General features: G+C 42.6%; 1 protein-coding gene across 1 annotated transcript; it reads right to left on the reverse strand.

Annotated features, from left to right (window-relative positions):
* Positions 1-2231: 2231 nt before the first annotated feature.
* LOC143583203 (glutamate receptor 3.6-like) lies at positions 2232-6190 on the reverse strand. Its single transcript, XM_077065576.1, has 6 exons — positions 5850-6190; positions 4452-5764; positions 4005-4282; positions 3895-3926; positions 3373-3779; positions 2232-2740 (listed from the first exon to the last, which is right to left on the reverse strand). Exons 1-6 carry the CDS (start codon positions 6124-6126, stop codon positions 2279-2281), a joined length of 2769 nt encoding a protein of 922 aa, XP_076921691.1. The 5' UTR covers positions 6127-6190; the 3' UTR covers positions 2232-2278.
* Between the last annotated feature and the right edge of the window lie 19147 nt (positions 6191-25337).

Raw genomic sequence — 25337 nt, forward strand, 5'->3', positions numbered from 1 at the left:
GGGGTCATGGCTCGGCTCGTTGGCTCTCTTAGGCTCGTTTAACTTTAAAATCGAGCTAGAGCCTAGCTGAGCTACCTCATTTAATATCGAGCTCAAGCTCAAAACCACCCTAGCTCGACTTGGGCTCGACTCACGAACAACCCTAGAAATAATTGGGTTTCGTTAAAAGTTAGTGAATTCAATCGGCAGAGTAAAAAAGAAAAATCTTACTCGAGTAGTGTTGCGTAAAAGAAATATGGAGATTACATTGACTATTTGTTCGTTTTACGGGGGTTGAGAAGGAACTGTCGAGCAAATGCCAATGGTGTAAAGTAGAACGTGTTGTTTGTTTTCTTGATTAAAGAGATCTTGTTTTTACACAAGTTTATTTCAAGTGGTCGAGTTAGAAAGAAGTCTTTTAAAACGATATGTCGGATTTCATGTTGATGGATTTGAAGAGCACGTATTGATGTGATCTTTAACAACGTTGAAGCAAGCATACAAAAAGTGATTGAAAGTTTGAAGGCTTTTGGATTTTTCTTGGGATAAAAAGGAGATCAAAGATGTATTTTGTCGATCGGGGTCAATAGTATAGTTTCAATTTTGAGTAACTGTCGTTTTTCGTTTGGGGTGTTGTAATTTGAGTGTCTAGCTACTTGCTGGTGCTCTTTCTTTAATATATATTTTAAGTCGTCCTAGAAAAAATTATACGTCATGTTGGATTTTTAAGAATTCTTTAAAATTACTAATATACCTCTTCACAAATTATTAATTTTTCACGTACAATTTCTTTTTTACTTTATTTTCATATTCAAATTGTTTTTATAAGTTATGTTTTATTTAAGGGTTCTCGAGTAAAATAGTTTTCTGTTAACCACAATACTAGTTCTCGGTCAAATATTGCTAGTTCTCAGTCAACGTATTAGTTCTCAATCAACAACCATGGTTCTCTGTCCACGTGTGCTGTTCTCGGTCAACAATTCCTGTTCTCGGTCAACGATTCTAGTTCTCGGTCAACATACCCTGTGAAGTCAGTGGGCCTAATCAATCTGATTTGGGCTCGTATCACTAAAAGTATATCTAAAATAATTAAACAGATATTAAAAATACATTTAAAGAAATCAGACACTAAATTTATAAAAGTTAAAAAAAATAACAAAAATAATTAAACAAACCATAAATATAATTTGTCTTATGCATAGCAATGCTTTCCATATCAAGTGGGATTGTATTGTCAATTAAGTTGTGTTGGAACTGGTGTGAACAAAATTGAAATTATATTATGCGAAACAAATAAATTTTTTATGGTGGCATGACAATTAAGTGACTGGGGCTTTGAGAAAGTATACTTTATTTATTTATTTATTTATGGGGGGTGGGGGGGGGGGGGGGGCGCTTTTCTTCGTTTTTCTTTATCCCAATCTTCAAGATCCATGTTTGGTCCGTCCATACCCTTGGAGACGGGCATCATGTTCATGGGCAAAATGCAACCCTTTTGACAAGCACGTTTACTGGGCTGTAACACTTAAGGGCCAATTTGAATGGTCTAGTATGTCTATTTAAAATGCGTGGATTGGTGTGTGACCCTTTTAAGATCACATATCAATAGCCAGATTGTCGTATGTTATGTTTTCGCATATAGATCTAAGTTGGTGTGCTTTTTTGTATCATTTGTTTGTATATCCTCTACAAAGAAGTTTATAGTTTTGAGTTATTCAATGAATAATAAGGTTTATAAAATTTCTAAGTGTTTATTGCCAAAATCAATGGGCTTCATTGCCTTCAACGCACTTATATAATAACTCATAAAGTCTCATAGTTTTAGTGATTCACAAATGTGAGACCAAGATAGAGTTTCAACTTTCAAGTGTTATACGTTAGCTAACATTTGCTGATAGTATCAACTTGATACGGTTTACCACATTAGTAAGAATATAAGCCTGACTCGATAGAAAAAGAGCACATGCAACTAATCAATTTGTACAATGTATAAAATTCATTTTCAAAGATAACTTCATAAAGAAATTAATGATTAATTCAAGTGAAATGAGATTAAAACTTAACAACTAACTGAGTTGGTTGTTAATCCTCGTTCGTTAAAGACCTTAAGTAACTTAAACAGATATGATCATATTAATGTAACTTAATGTGAATCCTCTATACATGTAAACTAATCTCTCTAGGGTTTGTATTTCTGTAACTTGGCATTAATCAAAATGCAGTAACCTTAGGTTAACTTGCTATGGTATAAAAAAGAAAAATTAAATTACTGTATGAATCATATATTACAACATTTTAATCATTTGCTGTTCAATGACAAATCTAATCTGCTGCATTTGTAATTCTGACTTGATGCATTATCCACATAAGTCCTGCTTGAATCCCCTTCTGAATATTTTCTCTTTGACCGGGCTCTTATTGTCTCTTCCTTTTCATCAACAAACGAAACAAACGTTTGAAGAGGTCCCGTTCTGACACTTCTCCCGCTCGTCTCAGAAAGCATTGGATAATGCTTGTAAAATTGTCGTATAATTAGTATAGTGTATATGATAAGCGCAAGAAAACAAACTAATCCACATATTATGAATAGGCCTCGAAAGCTTATTAATTCAAGCTGGTCAACTTCAAATTTTGTTCCTTGTGAGCTGCACGCGCTTCTCATCAACCATTTGTCATGGATCCTTTGTAATTCACCGCTTTCTGATAGTTTTAGAATAGCTGTTGACATATCGGCTGCTAAAGGAGAGTCCCGTGGGAAGGCCTGTCACAAAATAAGAATGGAGAATATTAAGGTTGACTTTTAAGTCAAATCTTTCTAAGTAGAAAGAGAAGGTAAATTGGTAAAAACATCCAAGGTCCAAGATTTGAATCTAATATGATGTAGGTACAGATATAATATTTTTTTAGTACTATTTTGCCGTTACTAATCATGAAAAGTAACATGTTTGTGTAAAAATTGATGTTTAAACTCGCATATTTGACCATGAAAATCAATGTTAGAAGTAGAGATTAGAAATCTGATTTGACAAGAAGACCTATGGTCAAAGAAAGAAAGATTTAGAATTGTAGTCAAAATGTTTGACCATGAAAGTCAAAGTCAGAAGACCTCATAAGAAAGCAAAATCAGATGACTTTTTCAGAAGTCAAATGTTGACTCTTCATAAACACAACCATAATATATTTGTATGTAATAGTTAATTTCATGAAAGCAAAATAAACGAACCATGAGCTAGCTAATCATGAAATATATGAACTTTGTGTCACCAAATGAAATTGTAACCAATGTATTTGACTACAAAAGTCAAAATTGACAAAACCAATGTATTTTTGCAAGAACAATTCTTCTGAAAGCAAATTACTTAATGAATGAAAGAATGAAAAGATTATACTTACAAATCCCCATCCATTTTTAGTAAACTCTTGACCAACAATGCTGAAATCGCAACGGGTTGAAAGAAAGAGTTCAACATATGCGCGTTCATCAACAACTGCAGCAACACCGCCATTTTTGGGACCATCTCTTAAAGCTTTTTCAAAGTCTTGAGGCAACGAAAGAGGAATTAACCGAGATTCATGAATACCATATTCAGCTATAAGATAATTTCGCACAAATGAATTTTCTTGGTACCCAATTGGCTCCTTGCTTGCCATCAAACTATCAATTCCTTTAATAGGCGAATATAGTTTTTGAACGGTCAAGATTGAAGTCAAACTAGCAGTGTAGCTTGAGTTTATTATCAAAACCACAAATAACCATAGAATTAAAACCATACGACCAAGAGTGCTTAACGTGTTCTCTCCTGCATAAACCATGATCAAGATCATACAACAATTTGTTCTATTTTGGAAATGATGATTATTAAATCAATAAAGAATAATTTTTTTTCTTTCTGAAAATAAAGAAAGAACTCTTACTGTGGGAGGAAAACAAAGTTGAAAAGCTAAACCTGCAAAAAGAAGTGATTCAAGAACAAAATGCAACATTTTTTATGCAATCGTTAGAACAAAGCCAAAAAGACACTTACCATAGAACAGTAACAATCTGTTTTCTGGGGGGCCCACGAAACTCGTCATTGATACGATGTTCTAGAATCCATACAACAGCTCCCACAATGATGAAAAAGACTCCCGAGACACACCACATTAAAGGAGAAAACGGTCTAAGAAAAGCCCAAGTACTAGAATTTGACCGTCTAACTGGCGCCACTACAACCAGACCAGATTCAATAAATGGTTGTGAAAAATCTGCTAATCGTGTCCGATTAGTAGTTATAGCAATATCTCCCACCGCAGCATCATAAACCTGCATTAAATTTGTTACAATTCAATAACACTTTACAAGAAAGTCTATCTGGAATCATGTTGGCTTACAACACTGAATCTTTTTTAGTTTAGAGGTGACGAACATTTATAATAATATAAGGTACATAGTTTCAATAATAATAAAAGCAAGTAGAAGAAAAAGAACTCACTCCATCGTTTATCAAGCTCACAAGTTTGGTGTTGCTAGGGTTCTTGATACCATCTCCGTAAGATTGAAATTTATAAGGAACAGCATATGGAAGGAAGTTTACAGCAGCTGTAAAAACATCAATACAGTATCCTTTAAAAGCATCATTGTTCTTCGACTGTCCCACAAATTCTTGAAAACTGACTCTTCTTGGAACACCAATTTTCAACTGCTTTCCATTCTCAGGGAAAACCCATCCGCGCGGTTTTTTTACTATTTGACCAGGCCAAATCACAGGCTGCAATTGCTGAGGTGGCTTCTTGTTGACTGTTTCTGGAGGCATAGTTGACAAACCCGAAACATTTGACCAATACCCGATTTTCCTAACGCCGGTACCAATCACATTAAGAACTTCAAATGCAGGAAAGACGAGATCTTTATCAGAGTTAAACTCAATAGCACCCGTTAAGCCTTTCATTTTAACGTTTAAGATGTCTTGAAGCAATAAGTTTCCTCCATCAAAGATACTTAAAGAATCAAGATTCAAGATTTCTCCTTTTAACCCATTTAACTTAACATCTTTTGAGAATGAAATGTTTCCACCTTTATCAAAATAAGCATCAAGTGCACGAGCAAGCAGATAAACAGTATCATATGCATATAAACAATAAGTACTTAATCCAAGTGTGGTCAAGTTTTGCCACTTGGAAGCAAACTTTCTTCTGAGTTTTGAATCTTTTGTGTATGCTTTTAATGTAATAAACCCTTGCATAACATCCACTATGTTTAAAGGAAGTGGAGAGCTAATGTCAATAACCGTAGAGAGCCAATTTGTAGCAATCCAAACATACCCGTTATCCAACATTTCAAGATTTTTAGCCACTTGAAGTATATCTAATCCCCAATTAGCATAAGTGTGGACAACAATAACTCTTGACTCCATTAAAGCAACTTGAACCAAAACATTACTAATATCAGTTTTTGTGGCAAATGGTTTAATAGGTGCTTTATGGGAAATCCTACATCCTCTAGCTGCTAATTGATCACCTAACGAAATTATCCCATTTCTCCCATGATCATCATCTATGTAAATTGCAATTACTTGTCTCCATTCATAGTATCTGACCATGTCTGCAATGGCAGCCATTTGGTAAAGATCACTGTGAGTTGTGCGAACGAAAAATGGATATTGTAGTGATGATAATGTAGGATCAGTGGCCGTGAAAGATAATAAGGGCGTTTTAAGTTCATTTGCCACATGGGAAATCACGTGAGCTAAAACCGAAGTTTGAGGGCCAATTAAGGCCACTGCATCTGTCTCCATGACTTGTAAAGCTGTTAATAATATTATAAACAGATCAAAAACCACAACATTTTAATCAAGATTTCATAACTCATAGCAAAGTTATACAAGATTTACCTGCCATCATGCTCTGAAATGCACTGTAATTTGAGTCATGAAGAGCGATTTTCATCTTGGTTCCGCTAAGAACAGTTGGATCCGAATTAACGTCTTCAATTGCAGCCTCTAAAGCGATTTTTGCTACCTTCCCAATGATGGAATCGAATGTCAAGATAGACGCGATAGATACGACATCTGGTCTTTTAGAAGAAGTGGTATTATTAGCTCCTTCAGTGAAACATCCACTGAAATTAACCACCAAAATCGCCAATGCCCAAGCTAAATTATTAGCCATTTTTTTCTTAAAAAAGGCCAGTCTCACACTCTCACACGCCCTGATATGCAAAAAAACATAAAAGACCCTCAGTTTCTGTGTTGCCAATTAATCAAACACCAAATATCACATCTCTATAATATGGAAAAAAAACACACACTGTTTTGATAATATTTATAACATTGAAGTAAAGCTTTGAGCAAGATAGATGATAGCGGCTAATATTGAATGATATTTTGGGTACTAAATTCACAAATTGATATTTGGAGACCAACTAGCATTAAAGTTTTAACTGAAAAAAAAATCTAAAAACTCATTGAGGCAAAACATCAAACAGGTTGTGGGCAACTTGAAAACAGCCTTAAGAACAAGTAACCAAACAAGTAACCTATACCCACATCACAAAATAATGCCCAGTTCACAAGAGACATCAAGAAAGTCTCCAAAATGAAGAAAATATGACAGCTTTATCTTATAAAATCATGTGTAAAATATACATAGAGATAGAGAGAGATATTACAAGCAGAGCAGAGCAGAGCAGAGCAGAGCAGAGCAGATTAAGCAGGCATTAGAGTAGACCCAAAGAAAATGGTTTTCATGTATGTGCAGCAGGGGTTCTTGAATGCCGTAGACAAATTTCCCACTTTGTGCACTCCTGCAGATAGATAGATAATTGTCACTGTAAACTCCATCGATTAGACATTGACGCTTGGAGTCAGTTTGTTAGTTTCTTCTTACATCACATGTGTTATACTCTTGAGTTTTGAATTTTTTATTTACTTACAACAATAAAGTTCATGGGAAAGGAATTATTTTAGACAACCAAGCGACCAACCACTCCATTTACTTCTTCTTTTTTGTTTGTTAATGATTGTTTGTATAAACGGCCGGTCATTAACCCATCTGATCATCTTCGTTACACATTTAAGATGAAACCCACCGTAGTCCGTAAGTAAGAAAACATCCTGGCCTAACTTAAAATCCCTTAATTTTTTTATATGTGTCTAGAAAACACGGGCCATCACTTTTTATGTGTCTCATATTAACAACTTTAGCTTAGCTAGAGAACACGGGCTATCACTTCATTTAATAATAAAGTCATTAGGATATTCATATCTCGTTTATAATATGGCTGCCTTTTGGTATTAAATTATAGTAGCTATTTAACCATAATTTGATAATAAATAAACACGTTCTAATAAAGGTGCGATTTTATTCCCTATAAAATTACATTTTACTATTTATTTTTTTTAGTTTTTTTAATTTTGTTATGACGCATCAAGATGATAGTGATTTGTCTCATTTATTGTTTTTATTTATTTTTATCGTAAATGAATATTCTTTTAGGAAACTTATATATAATAAATATTCTTTTAAAAACAAGTTATCTCACACGTCATATACTCATACATTTCATACCTTTTATCCCATTTCCATATAAAAACAAGCATTTATTTAGTTTTTGTGATTCCCTTTTTAAAAGTAACTAGGATTAGGACCCCGTATTTCGTGACGGGACCATTAAACCAAATAAAAAAACATGCGTAGAAATGTTAAAACCACGAATACACTATGACTCGATGCGAAATCTGCATGTATCGAGTTACGATATCGATTCTAAACAAAATACAACAAATTATCATATGTGGAACAAAAAACCAACACGTCACATGAAGAAACACTAATAAACCCCGGGCAGATTACGGATAATCTGGGGGTTAAATAGATGTTTCCCACGAGGGGTTAGATCCGGCAAAGATGGTTCTTCTGATAACCTGCAAAACAGACACCGTGAGCTCGTCACTGAGAAGGGGGGGGGGGTACCTCCTTGTGACCACCCTCCGGCGTGAGAATCAGACTAGATTGCTCTTGAATATAAGTGTATATTAAGAGATTGCTAGAGCAGATATCAGGTATAAGATGTAAGATACAAGATAAGATGAGATGATCATACCATTTGGGGTATTTATAGCCGAAGGTAGGTTTCCAAGAGGGTATAGCCGGCTGAATAGTATTCCTGTTCTACCAACTGTGGCCTACGCACGTGCCATGCTGGTAGTTGGTGAGTAGGCAGCGGCTGACAGTAACCAGGCCTGCTGTGTACTATTCCTTTTCCACCAACTGCAGGCTATGCACGTGGTATGACAGGAGTTGGTGAGTAGGCAGCGACTAATAGTGACATACAGTACAAGAGCATGCTGCTCGCCATACTGTTGTCAATGAGCTGTCGTATCTCTGATCAGATCTTTTGCCCATACCTCGTCAGGTACAGTACAAAAGATCCTCCAGTATCGTACGGACTGGCTCATTTGGGCGGGAGTATTCCCCCTCCCGCCTTTGTGCGGGATTGTTCCCGGCTTTGCTCATTCCTTCAGGTGACTACTGAATTATTTTGAGAGCTAAGTGCCTTGTGCGTGTAGCCTTGCTGCGCGGGTGGCCTTCCCTGATGGCTTGTATCCGCAGCTGCGGGAACAGGCGGAGTACTTCGCCATTGGGAGGCATTTCCTGCGGGAACAGCTTGCGTACTGCGCGTAAGGACGTCACGTCTCTGAGCATGGTGGGTCCTGCGGATCCAGTTGGTTTCTGCGCAGACGTCTCTCTTCAAGGTGAGTCCTGCGGGTCCAACTGGGCTCTGCTGGGACCTACCTCTTCAAGTCCCCCCAGTCCAATGTTCTTCTCATGAATGTTTAATAAGTGAGGTGAACTTTTGGACTTAAGCAAAGGGTTTTTGAAAAGGGTTTAGTTTTAAGGTTTTCCATGGGGATTCTTCCCACGGAAGTCCTAATGTCACTTGCAGAAATTCCCGACTTTCCTGCTTGATCTTTGGGTATGATGCGGGTAGGTCTGTAACCTCCTCGCAAGTCGGGAGCGTTGAGTCCCACTTGTGTGGATTCTCCATGAGGTTTTGGTAGTTTTGAATATTGTGATCAATTATGTTAAAACCACCAATTCCATCTTGGAGTTTCAGACAATATAGTTCTCGACGTTCCCGCTATGCGGGGATGTTATTCTCGTTTCCGCAAGCATGGCCCAGAAGATCCTTCTTGGTTTCAATTCCCTGCGGAGCGCTAGGTATGTGAAGGGTTTTGCCTTGACACTGTACCTGCACTCGTCTTACGGTTACTTTACTTCCAAGGTATTCCTGGCGTCAATTCCCTGCGGGTGCTAAGTATGTGAAGGGTTTTGCCTTAACACTGTACCCGCACCCGTCTTATAGTTACTTGGTCGCCGAGGTATTCTTGGCTTCAATTCCCTGCAAGTGCTAAGTATGTGAAGGGTTTTGCCTTAACGCTGTACTCGCACCTGTCTTATAGTTACTTGGTTGCCAAGGTAAGGGGTATTTTCCCGCTTACTTTTGAATCTTTTTGAAATTTTGAAATTCGAAGAGTTGGTGAAAGGATAAGAACAGTCCAAACTGTTGAAACGTCGTCCGACGGTTTCTTCTGACTGTGTCAGGACGTGCAGGAAGTTATGGCAACGTGACAGTACATGGTCATTCCAGACGCTTTTTCAGACGCGTGGCCGCGAAATTAATGGCACGCGTCCTTTCAACAGCTGTTGCCAGCTTGCACTTTGCCACGTGTCATAGTTTCATTGCACCTGCGATTTCTCTCTCTTCCGCATTAAATTCATCGCATTAATTGCGATGAGTATATAAAGGGGGAGAGGGTCTCTTGTAATTCACACTTTCACTCTTCTCTTCTTGTAAACGATTTCCGGCGAATACTTTCTGCCAAGCATTCTCCTGAAATCACTCTTCTTTACCTCCAAACCATGTCTTCTACTCACGATTTTGAAGCTGCTGCCGAAGAATCTGACGTGCACGTCGAGATCCCGACGTCTACGTCTAATAAAGACGATAAGAGCACTGCTGGCGAATGCCAGTGTGCTCTTCCGGCCGACCTCTATCGGTACGTCGTCCGGAAGTTCATGCTCGAGTCGTTCGAGCCTGAGTTTCCGGAGCCACACCAGACGGTATACGATGCCCCCAAGGGCAAGATAGGGGTGTACGCTGCATTCTTCGTTTATGGGAATCTCAGGTTCCCATTGACGAAGTTTGTATACCGTGTCTTGGAGAGGCACGGCGTGCATCTGACGGAGGTACACCCGATGGCGATCTCCAAGATCCGCCACTTTGAGTGGGAGTGCCTCGTTCTGGGCGTGGAGCCCCATGTTGACCGGTTGATGACCTTCTATTCTTGGAGGTGCATCCAGGGGTGGTACACCTTGGTCAATCGGATCAAGGGGTTGAAGATCTGCGCTACCGAGCGCAGTCTTCGGTCGTGGAAGGGTGAGTTTTTTTATATCTCCGCTCGCGTCATCCCCCTTGCGATGACCTTTAAGAATGGGAGAGCACTCCCCGCCCTTCACGCCCTCAACTACCAGGAGGCGGAGTGGTTCGCCAAGATCTCCCGGGTCCAGACTCCGGTATACCGCTTTGCGGAGTCTGGGATGGTGATGCTTGGGATGAGCCGGGTGTGGAAGGAGGCGTCACAGGTTCCCATCGTCCTCGAATACGGTTTGAACTCTGTCCCTTACGGTATGCTCTGTCTTCTTTGTTTATATAGGTTTGTCTTCTAACTGTTTTTCTTTTATTTCAGAGGGGAACGACTTGCAGTCGCTCCTGCATCCGCGGGAGGCTGATAGTCCCGCTCGGATGGGTACTCGTGCTCTAGATGAGAACGAGTTGCCCATCCTTGAACAGACGGCGGATCGGTTCGTGGAGGTCTACTCGCCAGGCCACGAGATCCTGAGCGCTAGGCGGCCAGGTAAGGAGTTATTCAACCCTCGACCCCTCAATGCTGAAACCTCTGCTGGAATTCCTCTAATCTTGTGTTCTGATGAGGAATCCGCAGATGGTCCTCCGTTGGTGCGGAAGAAGAAGGCTGCCGGCGGGAAGGGGAAGGCGAAGGTTGCCTCCACTGCCGATCTGGTGCCTCGGTCTGATTCAGAGACCGAGAGCGAGGAGGTGGCGGGGAACCCTGGTGGTGATAAGACCACTGCTCCGGAGGCTGAGACGACCGTCACCTCCGAGCAGCCCAGGACAACGACGGTGAGCGGCGTGAAGAGGCCGGCTCCATCGGGTTCGTCCCCGCCTGTTCGCACTTTTAGGCTCAAGAAAACCCGTAAGTACAAACTTCCTTTACTTTTTAACTTCATATCTTTCCGCCATTATACTTATATCTTCTTTGTGCAGGCGTGGATGCTACCGCATTCCAGGGTGGAGCGGGGAGGAGCACCTCCGGACCTATGACGGTAGGTTTGGTCAACCTACCTGAAGCGATGACCCAGGCGGCTGCGCCTGCTTCAGTTGTTGGTTCAGTTGCTCACCCAGTCGAGCCAACTGTTCCAACTGCGATGACATTTCCGCCGGCTGTCAGTGCCATATTTACTGAATCTGTTACTGAGCCGGCGGTGACTATTTCTGCGGGTACTTCCGCAGCGGCGACCACGGTTGTGAGTTCACCTCCGGTGAGTTCACCTCCGTTGGTTTCTACCGCGGCGGCCTCCATGCCTCCGACGTCGGCAGCTACAGCCGATCCTGCAGGTATGCTTGGGGCTTCTCGCCAACCTCTGCCTCCTTCCCATCTGCCTGACCTCTTAGATGGATTTCCCTTGGGTTCAGGTGATGGGTTTGGCGGCTATCGGCCTGTTGTCGACCCTATAGGTGCGTAGGGTTCTTTTGGCCTTTTTTTTTTTTTTTTTTTATATATCATCTTTTCCTAACTGCTTTTTGTTTTTTGCAGTGTCGGATTCCAATGAAGTGTATGTTCCACGCTGGAACATCCGCCTAGGAACAACCCTTCGCACGCCTGTGGAGTGCGTGGAGTGGGCTCGTCACGCAGCTCCCAGTGGTGCGTTGGGGGAAGCAATGGCTAGCTACCAGGAGGGTAGGCTAACCAATGAGCTGCGGATTCTCCTGGCCCGGATGCAGCCGCGCGTCGAGCTGCTTTGTCGTGAAAACGACAAGTTAAAAGCAGCTCGCATCCAAGAAGTAGCTCAGGCGCGGGCTGTCCGGGAGGAGAACAAGAGGCTTGCCGCAGTGGCTGCGGAAAAGGAGAAGGCCTTCAAGGCCCTCGAGGTTGAAGTTCAGGCCCGGCTCGAGGCCCGTTCCAAGGCTGCCCAAGCTGTTAACGAACAGCTTCGGCTGGCTAAGGAAACTGAACGGAACGCAACCGAGAGGGCCACCAAGGCTGAAGCTGTTGCTGAGCCTCTACGCCTCGAGAATGAGGAACTTAAAGCCAAACTAGAGGCGCTCCAACAGGCTCATGATGCCTTGGCGATGGAAGACGCCAAGAAGCTCCAAGAGATCTTGGACAAGAGGGGGGTGCTTGACCATACTGAGCGGTAGCTAAAGGGCGTTGAAGAGGCTGCGGCTAGAGAAGTGTTGCTTGCCAACCTCAACAAAAGTGAAGCCGAACGCGCCCGTAACCAAGCTCAAGCTGCCCTCCAGGAAGCTCTGGTTACCAAGGAATGGCTTATTCGAGAAGCGTTGTCGCATGTAAGCTTAGCTTCATAATGTCTTCACGCTTTTCTTTGTAAATAGAAAAGGTTTTGATACTTGTATATTTTTTTTGTAGGTTGTGCATCGAGTCTTCACGGACACATCATACGACAATGCCATGAGCGCAGCCCTCAACGCTTCTCACGAGGATGGGGAAAAGGCCGGTTTCCTGCTTGGTCTAGGGTTCGTTGAGAAAGGCATCCCGCCTTCCAACTTCCCTTTATATGATGTTGATACTGAAGCTGTATATGACCAAGCAGTGAATCAGTATGCCGCCTTCCCGCATCCGGTGGTGGAGAAGGTGAACGAAGTTGCTGCTGCTGATGATGGGCTAGCTATCCTTAAAGCTTTCCTTGAACCGCCACGCTCTACTGATGGTGCTGGTCCAAGTGGAAGTGGTCCTGAAGCTTGATCCTAAAGATCCCTTCCCACTGTTAGGATAGGTTTAGCTTGTATAGATTTATATTCTTGTAGGCGGGTAGTTACCCAGCCATTCTTGTAATGAATATTATGAAATATAAATCTTTGTGCGGTCCTACTTTCACTGGATGACTTGCTTTATAAACGTTATATGACTTGCTCATGCATACTTTAGTTTAAATTAGCAATTTTCTAAGTGTTTAGAATAAGTTAACCTTTGAACGTGGTAGATAATAGGTTGAAGTTTTGCTTCCTCATTCGTGATTGTGCGGGTAGGACCGTCACTTGCACTTAGTAGGATGGCTAAACTTTACCTATATCTGACCTGCGTGGAGGTTTTCTTCATCTTTTTGTTAGAAATTTTCTAAGTGTTTAGAATAAGTTAACCTTTGAACGTGGTAGATAATAGGTTGAAGTTTTGCTTCCTCCTTCGTGATTGTGCGGGTAGGACCGTCACTTGCACTTAGTAGGATGGCTAAACTTTACCTATATCTGACCTGCGTGGAGGTTTTCCTCATCTTTTTGTTAGAAATTTTCTAGGTGTTTAGAATAAGTTAACCTTTGAACGTGGTAGATAATAGGTTGAAGTTTTGCTTCCTCCTTTGTGATTGTGCTGGTAGGACCGTCACTTGCACTTAGTAGGATGGCTAAACTTTACCTACATCTGACCTGCGTGGAGGTTTTCCTCATCCTTCTGTTAGAAATTTTCTAAGTATTTTGAATAAGTTAACCGTTCGACGCGCGGTTGTCAATAGGTTAGTTCGGTTTCCTCTATCATGATTTGTGCGGTTAGGACCGGCACTTTCATTTAGTGGGATGATCAAAGTTTACCTATGACTGACCTGCGTGAAGGTTTGCCGTTTTTTGGGTTTATGCGGGTTTTTCCGCCTTCCCGACGCAACGACTTTCCACGTAATTATGCGGTGAATACCGGCATATCAGTGTTGAATAAATTAACCGTTCGACGCGCGGTTGTTAATAGGTTAGTGTTCAGTTTCCTCTATCATGATTCGTGCGGATAGACCGGCACTTTCATTTAGTGGGATGACTGAACTTTACCTTTAACTGACCTGCGTGAAGGTTTGCCTTTTTTTGGGTTTATGCGGGTTTTGCCGCCTTCCTCACGCAACGGCTTTCTTTCACACTTATGTATGCGGTGAAGACCGGCATATCCGTGTGGAAAGTTCATAAGTATAAATGTAAAATCATCAGCGTCGATGTTCTAAGGAGAATCATTTCCATTAGAAGTGGCTCTGGGCCTTTACAAATTTGGAATTGATCTACATGCAAACTGTGTAATTGAGCTCCCTTCCATGTTGTTGGGATGGGAGTGCCATCGAGCCGATATGCACCTGGTTCGGGATCTCGTTGTTTACGCAGTATGTAGTCTCCAACATTGAAGCTGCAATTTTATTCGTGTTTTCCCCAACTGGGGTTCTACACGCATCAGCCTGCTCAGCGTTCGTTTCGCCACGAGGTGTGCGAGCGTCCCATCTCTGACAAATGCTTCGACGATGTCCTTTACGTCTGTGTATTCTTCAGTGTTGTGGCCTTTTGTCCTGTGAAAGTCACAGTATTTGCTCCGATCAGCATTGTGACGATGTCGGATTATTGGAGCCTTTGGCCATGGGAGCTCCTCAGTGGCGAATATCTCGGTGACGCTTTTGGTGAGTGGCGTCCATCTGGAGTTCTGGTTCGACTGTACGTTATCCCTTCCACCTAACCGATGTTGCAAGCCAGATGAGGTGTCAAAGTTTACCCTTGACTGCCAAATGCCTAGCTTCCGCTTTTTGTTTAGTCGGGCGGGTAAGGACGTTGTCTTCTCTTGTTTTCTGGGTGTAGAGGTTTGTGCTCTGGGGGAGATCTCTACCCAGTTGCTTCTCCGTTTCCGCAAAGCGTTTAGCTGCTGTCATGATGGCATCCCATGTGGATGGCATGCCATCTTTACCCGTTAAGGTGCGGATGAGCTCGTTCGCGCCCTGGATAAAAGCAGCGCGAACAAGATCTTCGGTAATATTACCCAGACTTAGCTTCTTTGAGTTGAAGCGAGTGATGAAGTCTGGCAAAGATTCATCTTTCTCTCGAATGCATTTGAGGATTGTCCATTGCTCTTTGGTATACTCTCTTTGTTGGCTGAAGTGTTGGCTAAATTTCTGCTGGAAGTCTTCCCAATCGTAGATGTGGTGGACCGGTAGACGATCGAACAACGCTCTAGCTGCCCCAACAAGCGTCATTTGGAACATGTAACACCACGTAGGTTCCGTCCAACTACTGACGGTTGCCCCCGCTATGAACCTGTTCAAATGATCGTCTGGATCAGATATACCATCGTAAGTGCCGATGTTGGACATCTGTTTGGCACTTTTCGGGACGATTGCTTCCGTAATGTCCCTTGCAAATTTGGACGTTCCCGCCTTTGCAGCAGTTGGTGTAAATGTTTTGGAGAAGTCACGTGGGTTTCCACCCGCGTTTTTTGGTTTGAAGGTTTCTCCAAAACGCCTTCTCGGTTGGGAGTCCGTTTCCTTACGCTTCCCTTTCGTCCTATGACGAGGGTTTGCGTCACTATCGGATTCCTTCGAATCACCGTCCAAGTACTCTCCGAATTCCTCAGGCTGTTGGAGTGAACGTAAGCGTCCATCCAACTCAGCTTGGAATTCTTTTTGACGTGCTTCCGCCCACGCTTTAACTTCATCGAGTGTTTGGCGGGGGAGCCTCGTTCGTTGTCTCTCTAACTGGGTATCGGTGAATCCCAGTGGGCGATTATTTACTGCACTTGCCCTAGCTTGGGTAACTGGGGTAGTGTTCGTAAAATTTACTGCACTTGCCCCGGCTTGGGTAACCGGGGTAGTGTTCGTAAAAACTGTGTAGTCGCCGGTATTCCCCCCAGTAGCTGGGGTTGTGGTTACCGGAGTTTCTTTAACCATCTTTCCAGAAGTTTGAAAAAACTGAAAAGAAATGAAGTTCTAGCTTTTATGCACAGATGGCGCCAATGAAGAAACACTAATAAACCCCGGGCAGATTGCGAATAATCTGGGGGTTAAATAGATGTTTCCCACGAGGGGTTAGATCCGGCAAAGATGGTTCTTCTGATAACCTGCAAAACAGACACCGTGAGCTCGTCACTGAGAAGGGGGGTACCTCCTTATGACCACCCTCCAGCGTGAGAATCAGACTAGATTGCTCTTGAATATAAGTGTATATTAAGAGATTGCTAGAGCAGATATCAGGTATAAGATGTAAGATACAAGATGAGATGATCATACCATTTGGGGTATTTATAGCCGAAGGTAGGTTTCCAAGAGGGTATAGCAGGCTGAATAGTATTCCTGTTCTACCAACTGTGGCCTACGCACGTGCCATGCTGGTAGTTGGTGGGTAGGCAGCGGCTGACAGTGACCAGGCCTGCTGTGTACTATTCCTTTTCCACTAACTGCAGGCTATGCACGTGGTATGACAGGAGTTGGTGAGTAGGCAGCGACTAATAGTGACATACAGTACAAGAGCATGCTGCTCGCCATACTGTTGTCAATGAGCTGTCGTATCTCTGATCAGATCTTTTGCCCATACCTCGTCAGGTACAGTACAAAAGATCCTCCAGTATCGTACGGACTGGCTCATTTGGGCGGGAGTATTTCCCCTCCGGCCTTTGTGCGGGATTGTTCCCGGCTTTGCTCATTCCTTCAGGTGACTACTGAATTATTTTGAGAGCTAAGTGCCTTGTGCGTGTAGCCTTGCTGCGCGGGTGGCCTTCCCTGATGGCTTGTATCCGCAGCTGCGGGAACAGGCGGAGTACTTCGCCATTGGGAGGCATTTCCTGCGGGAACAGCTTGCGTACTGCGCGTAAGGACGTCACGTCTCTGAGCATGGTGGGTCCTGCGGATCCAGTTGGTTTCTGCGCAGACGTCTCTTTTCAAGGTGAGTCCTGCGGGTCCAACTGGGCTCTGCTGGGACCTACCTCTTCATCACAGTTACGAACCGACACAAATTCGGTTAGTATCGGCAGTACCAGCACAAATTGATAAACATGTATTAGTAAAACAAAAAATCATATTTTATATAAAAATAGTGGACTTAAAACTTAATATTAAAAAAAATAAAGTGAATAGTGATCATGTGAATGTGAAGGGGAATAAATAATCTTTTTAATATATATAATAACGTGTAATAAACGTCTGAGTCTGAGAGGGAGAAGTCTTGAATTCAACTTTCTCGGACAAGAAGTTTTTTAAAGAAATTTGCTGTTCATAATGTTTACCGTTAATTTTACTTATAATAAAGTGTTTATAATATTAAAAGATTTATCATGATGAATTATATAAAATATCATTCAATAATTCTAGAAGAGTAATGATGCAAGTTATGAAATGAGATATTTTTACAGTTCGAAAAAAAATGAAATGAGATATGTTTCATCCAACGCTAGCTGTTTTGGTACCTTGCTAATCAGACATGCCTCTATTCTGTTATGTGGGGTCAGTATTTATTATAAAGATTTTTTTAATGGTCAATGACTAAAGTTTATTACACAAGTAACCAAATGGTAAAAGATGAGTTTTCATACGTCTGCGGTCATAGACAACGTTAGGTAGCTCAAGCACATCAGCTTCTGTTTGGGAAAAACCTGTCGCACGAAGGTTAACTACGGTAAAATACGGTTGAGATAAGATTCGAACTTGAGACCTTGCGGCCTCCCCAAATCTTCACTTCATCTTATGGATGAGCTCGGGATGGTATCAATACGGAAATGTTCGGTTCAGTAACGCTACGGCACCGGTATTTCGTGCAAAATTCGGGAAATATTGTACCGTACTGGTACCGAAAACTCAATACTTGATACCGGTTCGTTATCAATCGGTATCAAAACACTCATTCCTTACTTCATTTTCAATACCAGTTGAGCTAAAGCTCGTTGTCTTTTACAATAAACATTTAATTTTACTTATAGTATTTACTATATTTATATTTTATAGCACATACAAGTATTTACTATTTTATAAAGAAATAGTAATTTAATATTTATAGGAAGGTACATAAAATAAAATGCAGTGTTGCGCATGCGTCCATAAAACCCAAATCTTGTTCACATGTTTCTCTTTTACATCCACACGCACACCCACTTTTGCTTCCTGTATGGTACGACGTCGCATTTACTGTTGAACAACTATTTTAAACATGTTATTATTACTTGATTGTTCATCCTTCTAGTCTTCTAGATATTATAAACTTTTAGCACGTGCAACTTGAAAACAAATCTAAAAGAACTAGTTTTATTTACATCAAAGCTTCTTTGAACTAATTATATCAAGATGTTAGATATATGTATTTTTATTTGAATTGTGAAGGTTCATGTCTCTCGTGATAAACAAAATGATCTACATTTAAAAGTAGGATTATAGAATACGTAAGTTTGTTATTATAACTATATATAATTTACAAGTTTGGTGCCGCAAGTGGCTTATTGGGCCACTTGGCGGCACTGTATTGGTCGGCGAATTTTGATTTTTTTAGTTTAGTTACCACAATAAACGTAATAGAAACTGATCAAACGTCAATTTTTTTTAGTTCTGATACCATAACAAATCTGAAAGAAACCGGCCAAGTTCGCGCAAACTCGCGGCTTTATATAAAGCCCATGACCAACAACACTACCGACCGACCCCCCCCCCCCACCCCCAACTTGGCCGTTGGTCCACCTCACGTTTTTTTTTTCTCGTTTTTTTAATTCCGGTACCGTAAGGTACGTAATCAAAACTGACCAAATTCGTGTCAAGTTACCGCCTCAATGCTCGGAACCGACAATGCTTTGGTTTTACCATCGCTTGGGTTTGCCAACCAACTAAACATCGTCTTCAATATTTTGTTTTTGTTATATCTTAATTTGACGAATTAATATTTTGGGTTACCCTCAAATTTTACCATGGTGTCTATATTGTTATGAACGCAGCCGGTACTGACCAAATTCGTGTCAACTCATCATCGTAACGTTCGGGGTTTACCAACGTCCGGGTTTCAACTTATGGGTTTTGCCAGCTGCCCCGGCACAACGCGCCGGGATGAAAATCTAGTTCTAAATGTTTGCTTATCAAATACGAAGTAAATAAGTAGTGTAGAGTGTGTTGTTTATACTTTTTCGTCCTTTTAACATTTACTGAAAATTACACATTTCAACATTTATTTTCATTGTTTACACTAATTACTCTTTATATTTTGGGTTTATTACACATTTTGTTATAAGATAGTTGTAAAGTCTGTTTGATTTATATGCTTGAGTAAAAAAAAATCTCGATCCCTTCAATTAAGGTTGTTCTTCAGGTTTCAGAATTTTATGACCACATCTCCTTAATAGAAACGAGACCCAAATCTCTATTGATTTTATTATGCTCGGGTTGGAATAAACGGTTATTTGGGGTTCAGAAAGAAAATATATATAATTTTTTAAAAAGCAATACTATTGTCTTTACTCGTAACGTAGGCGTCAAAAAAGTAGATTTAAGGAAGAACGACAAAAAAAAAAATAATAATTAATTTCTTCTTAATTTTATTATTCTACAATATGTTCAGTTGCTTTAGGCTTGAGCCTTCAATGTGTTAATCAAGAACCTGATTTTTATAGAGAGCTAGAGTTAATGCAACACGAGATGTCGATTATGGAATAGGAGAAGTCAGTTTATCGAGTCGTCGAATAGGAAGATAATCATGTATAGGGAAGATAGATTACTAGATCAGACGACATCACTTAATATAAAATCCAATAAAAAACAGCAACTGCAAGTTTAAACTTGCAATTTGCAATCGGGTTACCTTAAACTACACACCTGAAGCACCATATGTGGTTTCTGGTAGGTCCCACGTATGAACCACTTTGTTTGAGACAAAACGTGAAACTGCCCATCATTATTTACGTAGTGGTTTGAGTTTTCTTTTTAACAAATATTGTTGTATATTTTTGGCCTCTAGTTTATTTACTAGTTTTGGTTGGTTTTCTAATGAAAGTCACTGTTTGAAAAGAAAAAAGTTATATATAATAAAAATAATATTTATAATAAAATAAAAGTGTTTTTGACATTTTTGTTTTGTCTTTACCCCTAATTTACACCAACCCGCTAAGTTCCTAACCTGACGTATCCCCACACAAAAATTAGCCCCTGGGCCTGGTGACGATATTCTTCAATAATAATGATACCATTTTTGAGATTTAACACTTGAAGAGGTAGGTCCTCGCAAAGTCCAGTTGGACCCGCAAGACACACCTTGAAGAGGTACGTCTGCGCAAGGACCAGCTGGTTCCGCATGACCCACCATGCTCAGAGATGAAGACCTTACACGCAGTAAGCCAGCTGTTCACGCAGGAAAGCCTCCCTTGGTACAGTACCCTACCTGTTTCCGCAGCTGTGGGTACAAGCCAAGAAGGAAGGCTACCCGCACTAACAGTAAGGCTACACACATAAGGCACCAATTCATACTTCAGCAATGTCACCTGAGGAAGGAATGAGCAAGGTGGGAATATTCCCGCCCAAAAGAGCCAGTTCGTACGCTTCTGGAAAATCTTTTGTACTATACCTGCCAAGGTATGGACAAAATAGACAAGATCTGACCAAAGCAGCCCATGAGCCAATCACAGGGTGACAGCTCACCGACAATAGTACGAGGAGGAGCACGCTCCAGTACAAAATGCCACTATCAGCCGCTGCCTACCCACCAACTCCCATCGTGGCACGTACGTAGCCCGTAGTTGGTGGAAAAGGAATATTATACAGCTGGCCGTACCTGCTTGGAAACCTACCTTCGGCTATAAATACTCCAACATCTTGGAACGGTATCATCATCTTATCCTCTCTCTAGCTATTTCTCTCAATATACACTTATATTCAGAGCAATCTAGTCTGATTCTCACGCCGGAGGGTGGTCACAAGGAGGAACCCCCCTTCTCAGTGACGAGCTCACGGTGTCTGTTTTGCAGGTCAAGAAGAATAACCATCTTTGCCGGACCTAACCCTCGTGGGAAACATCTACTTAACCCTAAGATCATCCGTAATCTGCCGGGGTCATTTAGTGTTTCTTCATTGGCGCCATCCGTGCATTAAGCTAGACTAATTCTTTTTCCCAACTTTCTCAAACTTCTGGAAAGATGGTTAAGGTTACTCCGATGCCGAGGCCACCGAGTGACCAAGAAACTCCGGTAACCACAACCCCAGCTACTGGGGGGAACGCCGGTGAATATACGATTTTTACAAACACTACCCCGGTTACCCAAGCCAGGGCAAGTGCAGTAAACAATCCTCCCCTGGGATTCATTGATACCCAGGCAGAGAAGCAACAGACGAGACTTTCCCGCCAAACACTGGATCAAGTTAAAGCTTGGGCGGAAGCACGTCAGAAAGAATTCCAAGCTGAGTTGGATGAACGTTTACGTTCACTCCAACAGGCCAATGACGAATTCGGAAGCACTCGACAACAGCTCAACATGAGCAATGATTGCGAGTATTCGGATGATGATTGGGAAGATTCTGACAGTGACGCAAACCCTCGTCATAAGGCGAAAGGGAAGCGTAAGGAAGTAGACTTCCGCTCGAAAAGAAATTTTGGAGAAACTTTCAAGCCAAAGAGCGCAGGGGGAAACCCACGTGACTTCTCCAAAACTTTCAGACCGAATGTTGCAAATGCGGGAAGGTCCAAGTTCGCAAGAGACATTGCGGAAGCAATTGCTCCAAAGAGTGCCAAACAGATGTCCAACATAGGCACTTACGATGGCGTATCCGACCCAGACGATCACTTGAACAAATTCATAGCGGGGGCAACCGTTAGTAATTGGACGGAATCCACGTGGTGTTACATGTTCCAAATGACGCTCGTCGGGGCAGCCAGAGCGTGGTTTGATCGTCTACCGGTCCACCACATCTATGATTGGGCGGACTTCCAACACAAGTTCAGCCAGCACTTCAGTCAACAAAGAAAATATACTGAAGAGCAGTGGACGATCCTCAACTGCGTCCGAGAGGAAGACGAATCTTTGCTAGACTTCATCACTCGCTTCAACTCAAAGAAGCTAAGTCTAGGCACTATAAGCGAAGATCTTGTTCGCGCCGCTTTCATCCAGGGCGCCGAGTACCCAGAGCTTATCCGCACTTTGACGGGTAAAGATGGCATGCCATCCACGTGGGATGCCATCATGACGGCAGCTAAACGCTTTGCCGAGACGGAGAAGCAACTGGGTAGAAATCTTCCCCAGAACACAAATCTCTATACGCAGAGGACCAGAGAAAATAACGTCCGTACCGCCCGACAAAATAAGAAGAGGAAGCTTGGTATTTGGTAGTCAAGGATAAACTTTGACACCTCATCCAGCTCTCGCCCTCTCTTGGGCGGAAGGGACAACACGCACTCATCAAACAGGAATCCCAGATGGACGCCACTCACCAAAAGCGTCACCGAGATATTTGCCACCGAGAAACTCCCATGGCCAAAGGCTCCAATAATCCGACAACGTCATAACGCTGATCAGAGCAAATCCTGTGACTTCCACGGAACCAAAGGCCACACCACAGAGGAGTGTACGTCTTTGAAGGATATTGTCGAAACATTCGTCAAAGATGGAAAACTTACACACCTCGTGGCGTCGATTAAGAACGGAGGGAGAAATGACAATCGGTACAAGGGCAACGGACGAAAGCCCGTCGACATCAGCATCCACATGGTTCATGGCAACGTCAGAGGAAGAAAACGACGAATGACAAAGCCAAGTGCGTGGAAGGAAGCTGAAGTGCGCTTCCCGCGTGTACCAAGAGGGCCCAACAAAGAAGGCCCCATAGTGATCAAAAGCCAGCTGGGGCACTACATCACTTCCCGCACTCTTGCTGATAACGGCGCTTCGTCAACGGTTATGTATAGGCATTTCTTCGACAAGCTAGACGACGAAGACAAAGAACGCCTAGAAACGGTCTACGCCTCAATGGAAAGGTTTGACGGCAGCACAAACACCCCCTTGGGGATCCTATCCTTCCCCGTCACTCTCACAGACGGGAAGTACTCCCGCACAGAAGACGTGGACTTCGTCGTAATGAGGAAGCCACACCACACGTACGACATTCTCTTCGGGAGAGATGGGATGGCAAGGTTCAATGCTGTGGTGTCGTCGGTCCATGGTATGATGGGATGGCCAACAGCTGAGGGCATTGCTATGATCACGGGCATTCCCCAGGTATGCATCGCATCTGTCTCATCCAAACCTAAACCAAAGATGGCTAAACCAACAACCTCTGAGCCAGAAGAATGGGCCTTCAATGGCAAATACCCTGACCAGGCTGTTACCATTGGCCCAACGATCACTCATCCCACACGCACCCTGCTCAAAAGCTTGTTGCAAAAAAATGCTGACATCTTCGCTTGGACACCAGCCGACATGACTGGTGTACCCCGAAGTAGGGCTGAGCATAAGCTCAAGTGTGACCCGGCGTTTACGCCGATCATACAAAAGCGTCGCGTGATGGAGACTGAGCAGGCTAACGCGTGTAGAACCCAAGTTAAGGAACTCCTTGACGCAGGCATCGTACGCGTTAGTAAATATCAAACATGGGTTGCAAATCCCGTCATGGTACCGAAATCCAACAAACAATGGCGCATGTGTATAGACTTCAAAGACCTAAACAAAGCATGCCCCAAGGATTGTTACCCGTTACCCGAAATTGACCTTAAGGTAGATTCGTTGGCACCGTTTCGCCTTAAATGCTTCCTTGATGCGTATAAAGGATACCATCAAATCCACATGGCCGTTGACGATCAAGACAAAACCGCATTTCGGACGCCCGATGGCACATTTTGTTATCAAATGATGCCATTCGGACTTAAGAATGCCGGGTCCCATACCAACGCCTGATGGATAAGGAGTTTCACGCCCAAATTGGGAGGAACTTGGAAGTTTACATGGATGACTTGGTCATCAAAAGCCTTGGGCCAGAAGCGATGTTGAAAGACATCGAAGAAACTTTCAACATGCTCAGAAAAATAAACATGAAGCTCAACCCGAGCAAGTGTTCCTTTGGGATGGAAGAAGGGAAGTTCTTAGGAGTCATCGTTACTAAAGATGGCTTCAGAGCGAACCCTGAAAAGGTCGAAGCCATTATGAAAATGGAATCACCTACTACCATCAAACAAGCTCAGACACTGAATGGACGACTAGTCGCACTTAACCGCTTTTTGGCAAACCATGCGGATAGGTCGTTCCCATTCGTGTCAACATTAAGAAATTGCTTGAAGAAAACGCACTTCCGCTGGACACCAGAAGCGGAAGCAGCTTTCCAGGAGATTCGGTCACGCTTGATCGAACTCCCAACGCTCACAGCACCAGAAGCGGGGGAGGAATTAATTCTCTACCTCTCTGCCACAGACAGAGCAACCGGGGCAGTCTTACTAGTAGAACGAAAAGGCATCCAGATGCCTATCTACTATGTTAGCCGCGTCTTGATAGACGTAGAAACCCGGTACTCTACCCTGGAAAAATTAGTCTTAGCGCTTGTACAGGCTTCACGCAGGCTAAGACGATATTTCCAAGGTCACCCAATCACCATTCTCACCAACTTCAAACTTGCAAACGTTTTAGGCAAACCCGAGTTGTCGGGACGCCTAGCCAAATGGGCAATTGAGTTGGGGGAAAACGCGATAAAGTACAAGCCAAGACCAGCCATAAAAGGCCAGGTCTTGGCCGATTTTATTGCAGAAGTCCCCGCATCGCGGGAAAAAGAGTGCCAGGAAGAGGCTCAACCCTCTCCAGCACAAGACATTAACGATGTCTGGCGACTCTATACTTATGGAGCAGCCAATAACGAAGGTTCAGGCGAAGGTTCAGCCAATACACTTACGCCATTCGGCTTGATTTCCCAAGCACGAATAACGAAGCGGAATACGAAGCATTCTTGGCCGGGTTAAGAATTGCGCGTAAGATGGGGGTGAAAAACTTGGAAGCCCACGTGGATTCAATGCTAGTAGCCAACCAGATTAACGGAACGTACACGGCCGTAAACGACACAATGGCCCTGTACCTCGCACAAGCAAAAGCCCTTATGCGCGATTTTAACGATTGCAAAGTTATGCACATCAAGCGAAGCGAAAACAAATCTGCGGATGCGTTAAGCAAGCTTGCATCGTTAGCCTTCACCCACTTGGGGAAGGACATCCGCATTGAACTTCTTGGAGCACCATCAGTCCCGCATAAGGAAATTTGTGTCATCCAAACCGGCACGGAAACATGGATGACACCAATCATAAATTACCTTGCAGCGGGTATACTACCAGAGTCGAAGACACATACAAG

The sequence above is a fragment of the Bidens hawaiensis genome, unplaced genomic scaffold (genome assembly GCF_021521415.1).
Source record: "Bidens hawaiensis isolate Kalapana, Puna unplaced genomic scaffold, B.hawaiensis_p1.1 tig00032166_1, whole genome shotgun sequence".
In the NCBI taxonomy this organism is placed as follows: Eukaryota; Viridiplantae; Streptophyta; class Magnoliopsida; order Asterales; family Asteraceae; genus Bidens; species Bidens hawaiensis.

Bases quoted from the DNA above. Each gene is read 5' to 3' on its own strand.
- LOC143583203 (XM_077065576.1), bottom strand. From the start codon at position 6,126: ATGGCTAATAATTTAGCTTGGGCATTGGCGATTTTGGTGGTTAATTTC. The intron at 5,765-5,849 runs GTAAATCTTGTA...TATTATTAACAG, and splicing joins ATTTCAGAGCATGATGGCAG to CTTTACAAGTCATGGAGACA. The intron at 4,283-4,451 runs GTGAGTTCTTTT...AATTTAATGCAG, and splicing joins TGAGCTTGATAAACGATGGA to GTTTATGATGCTGCGGTGGG.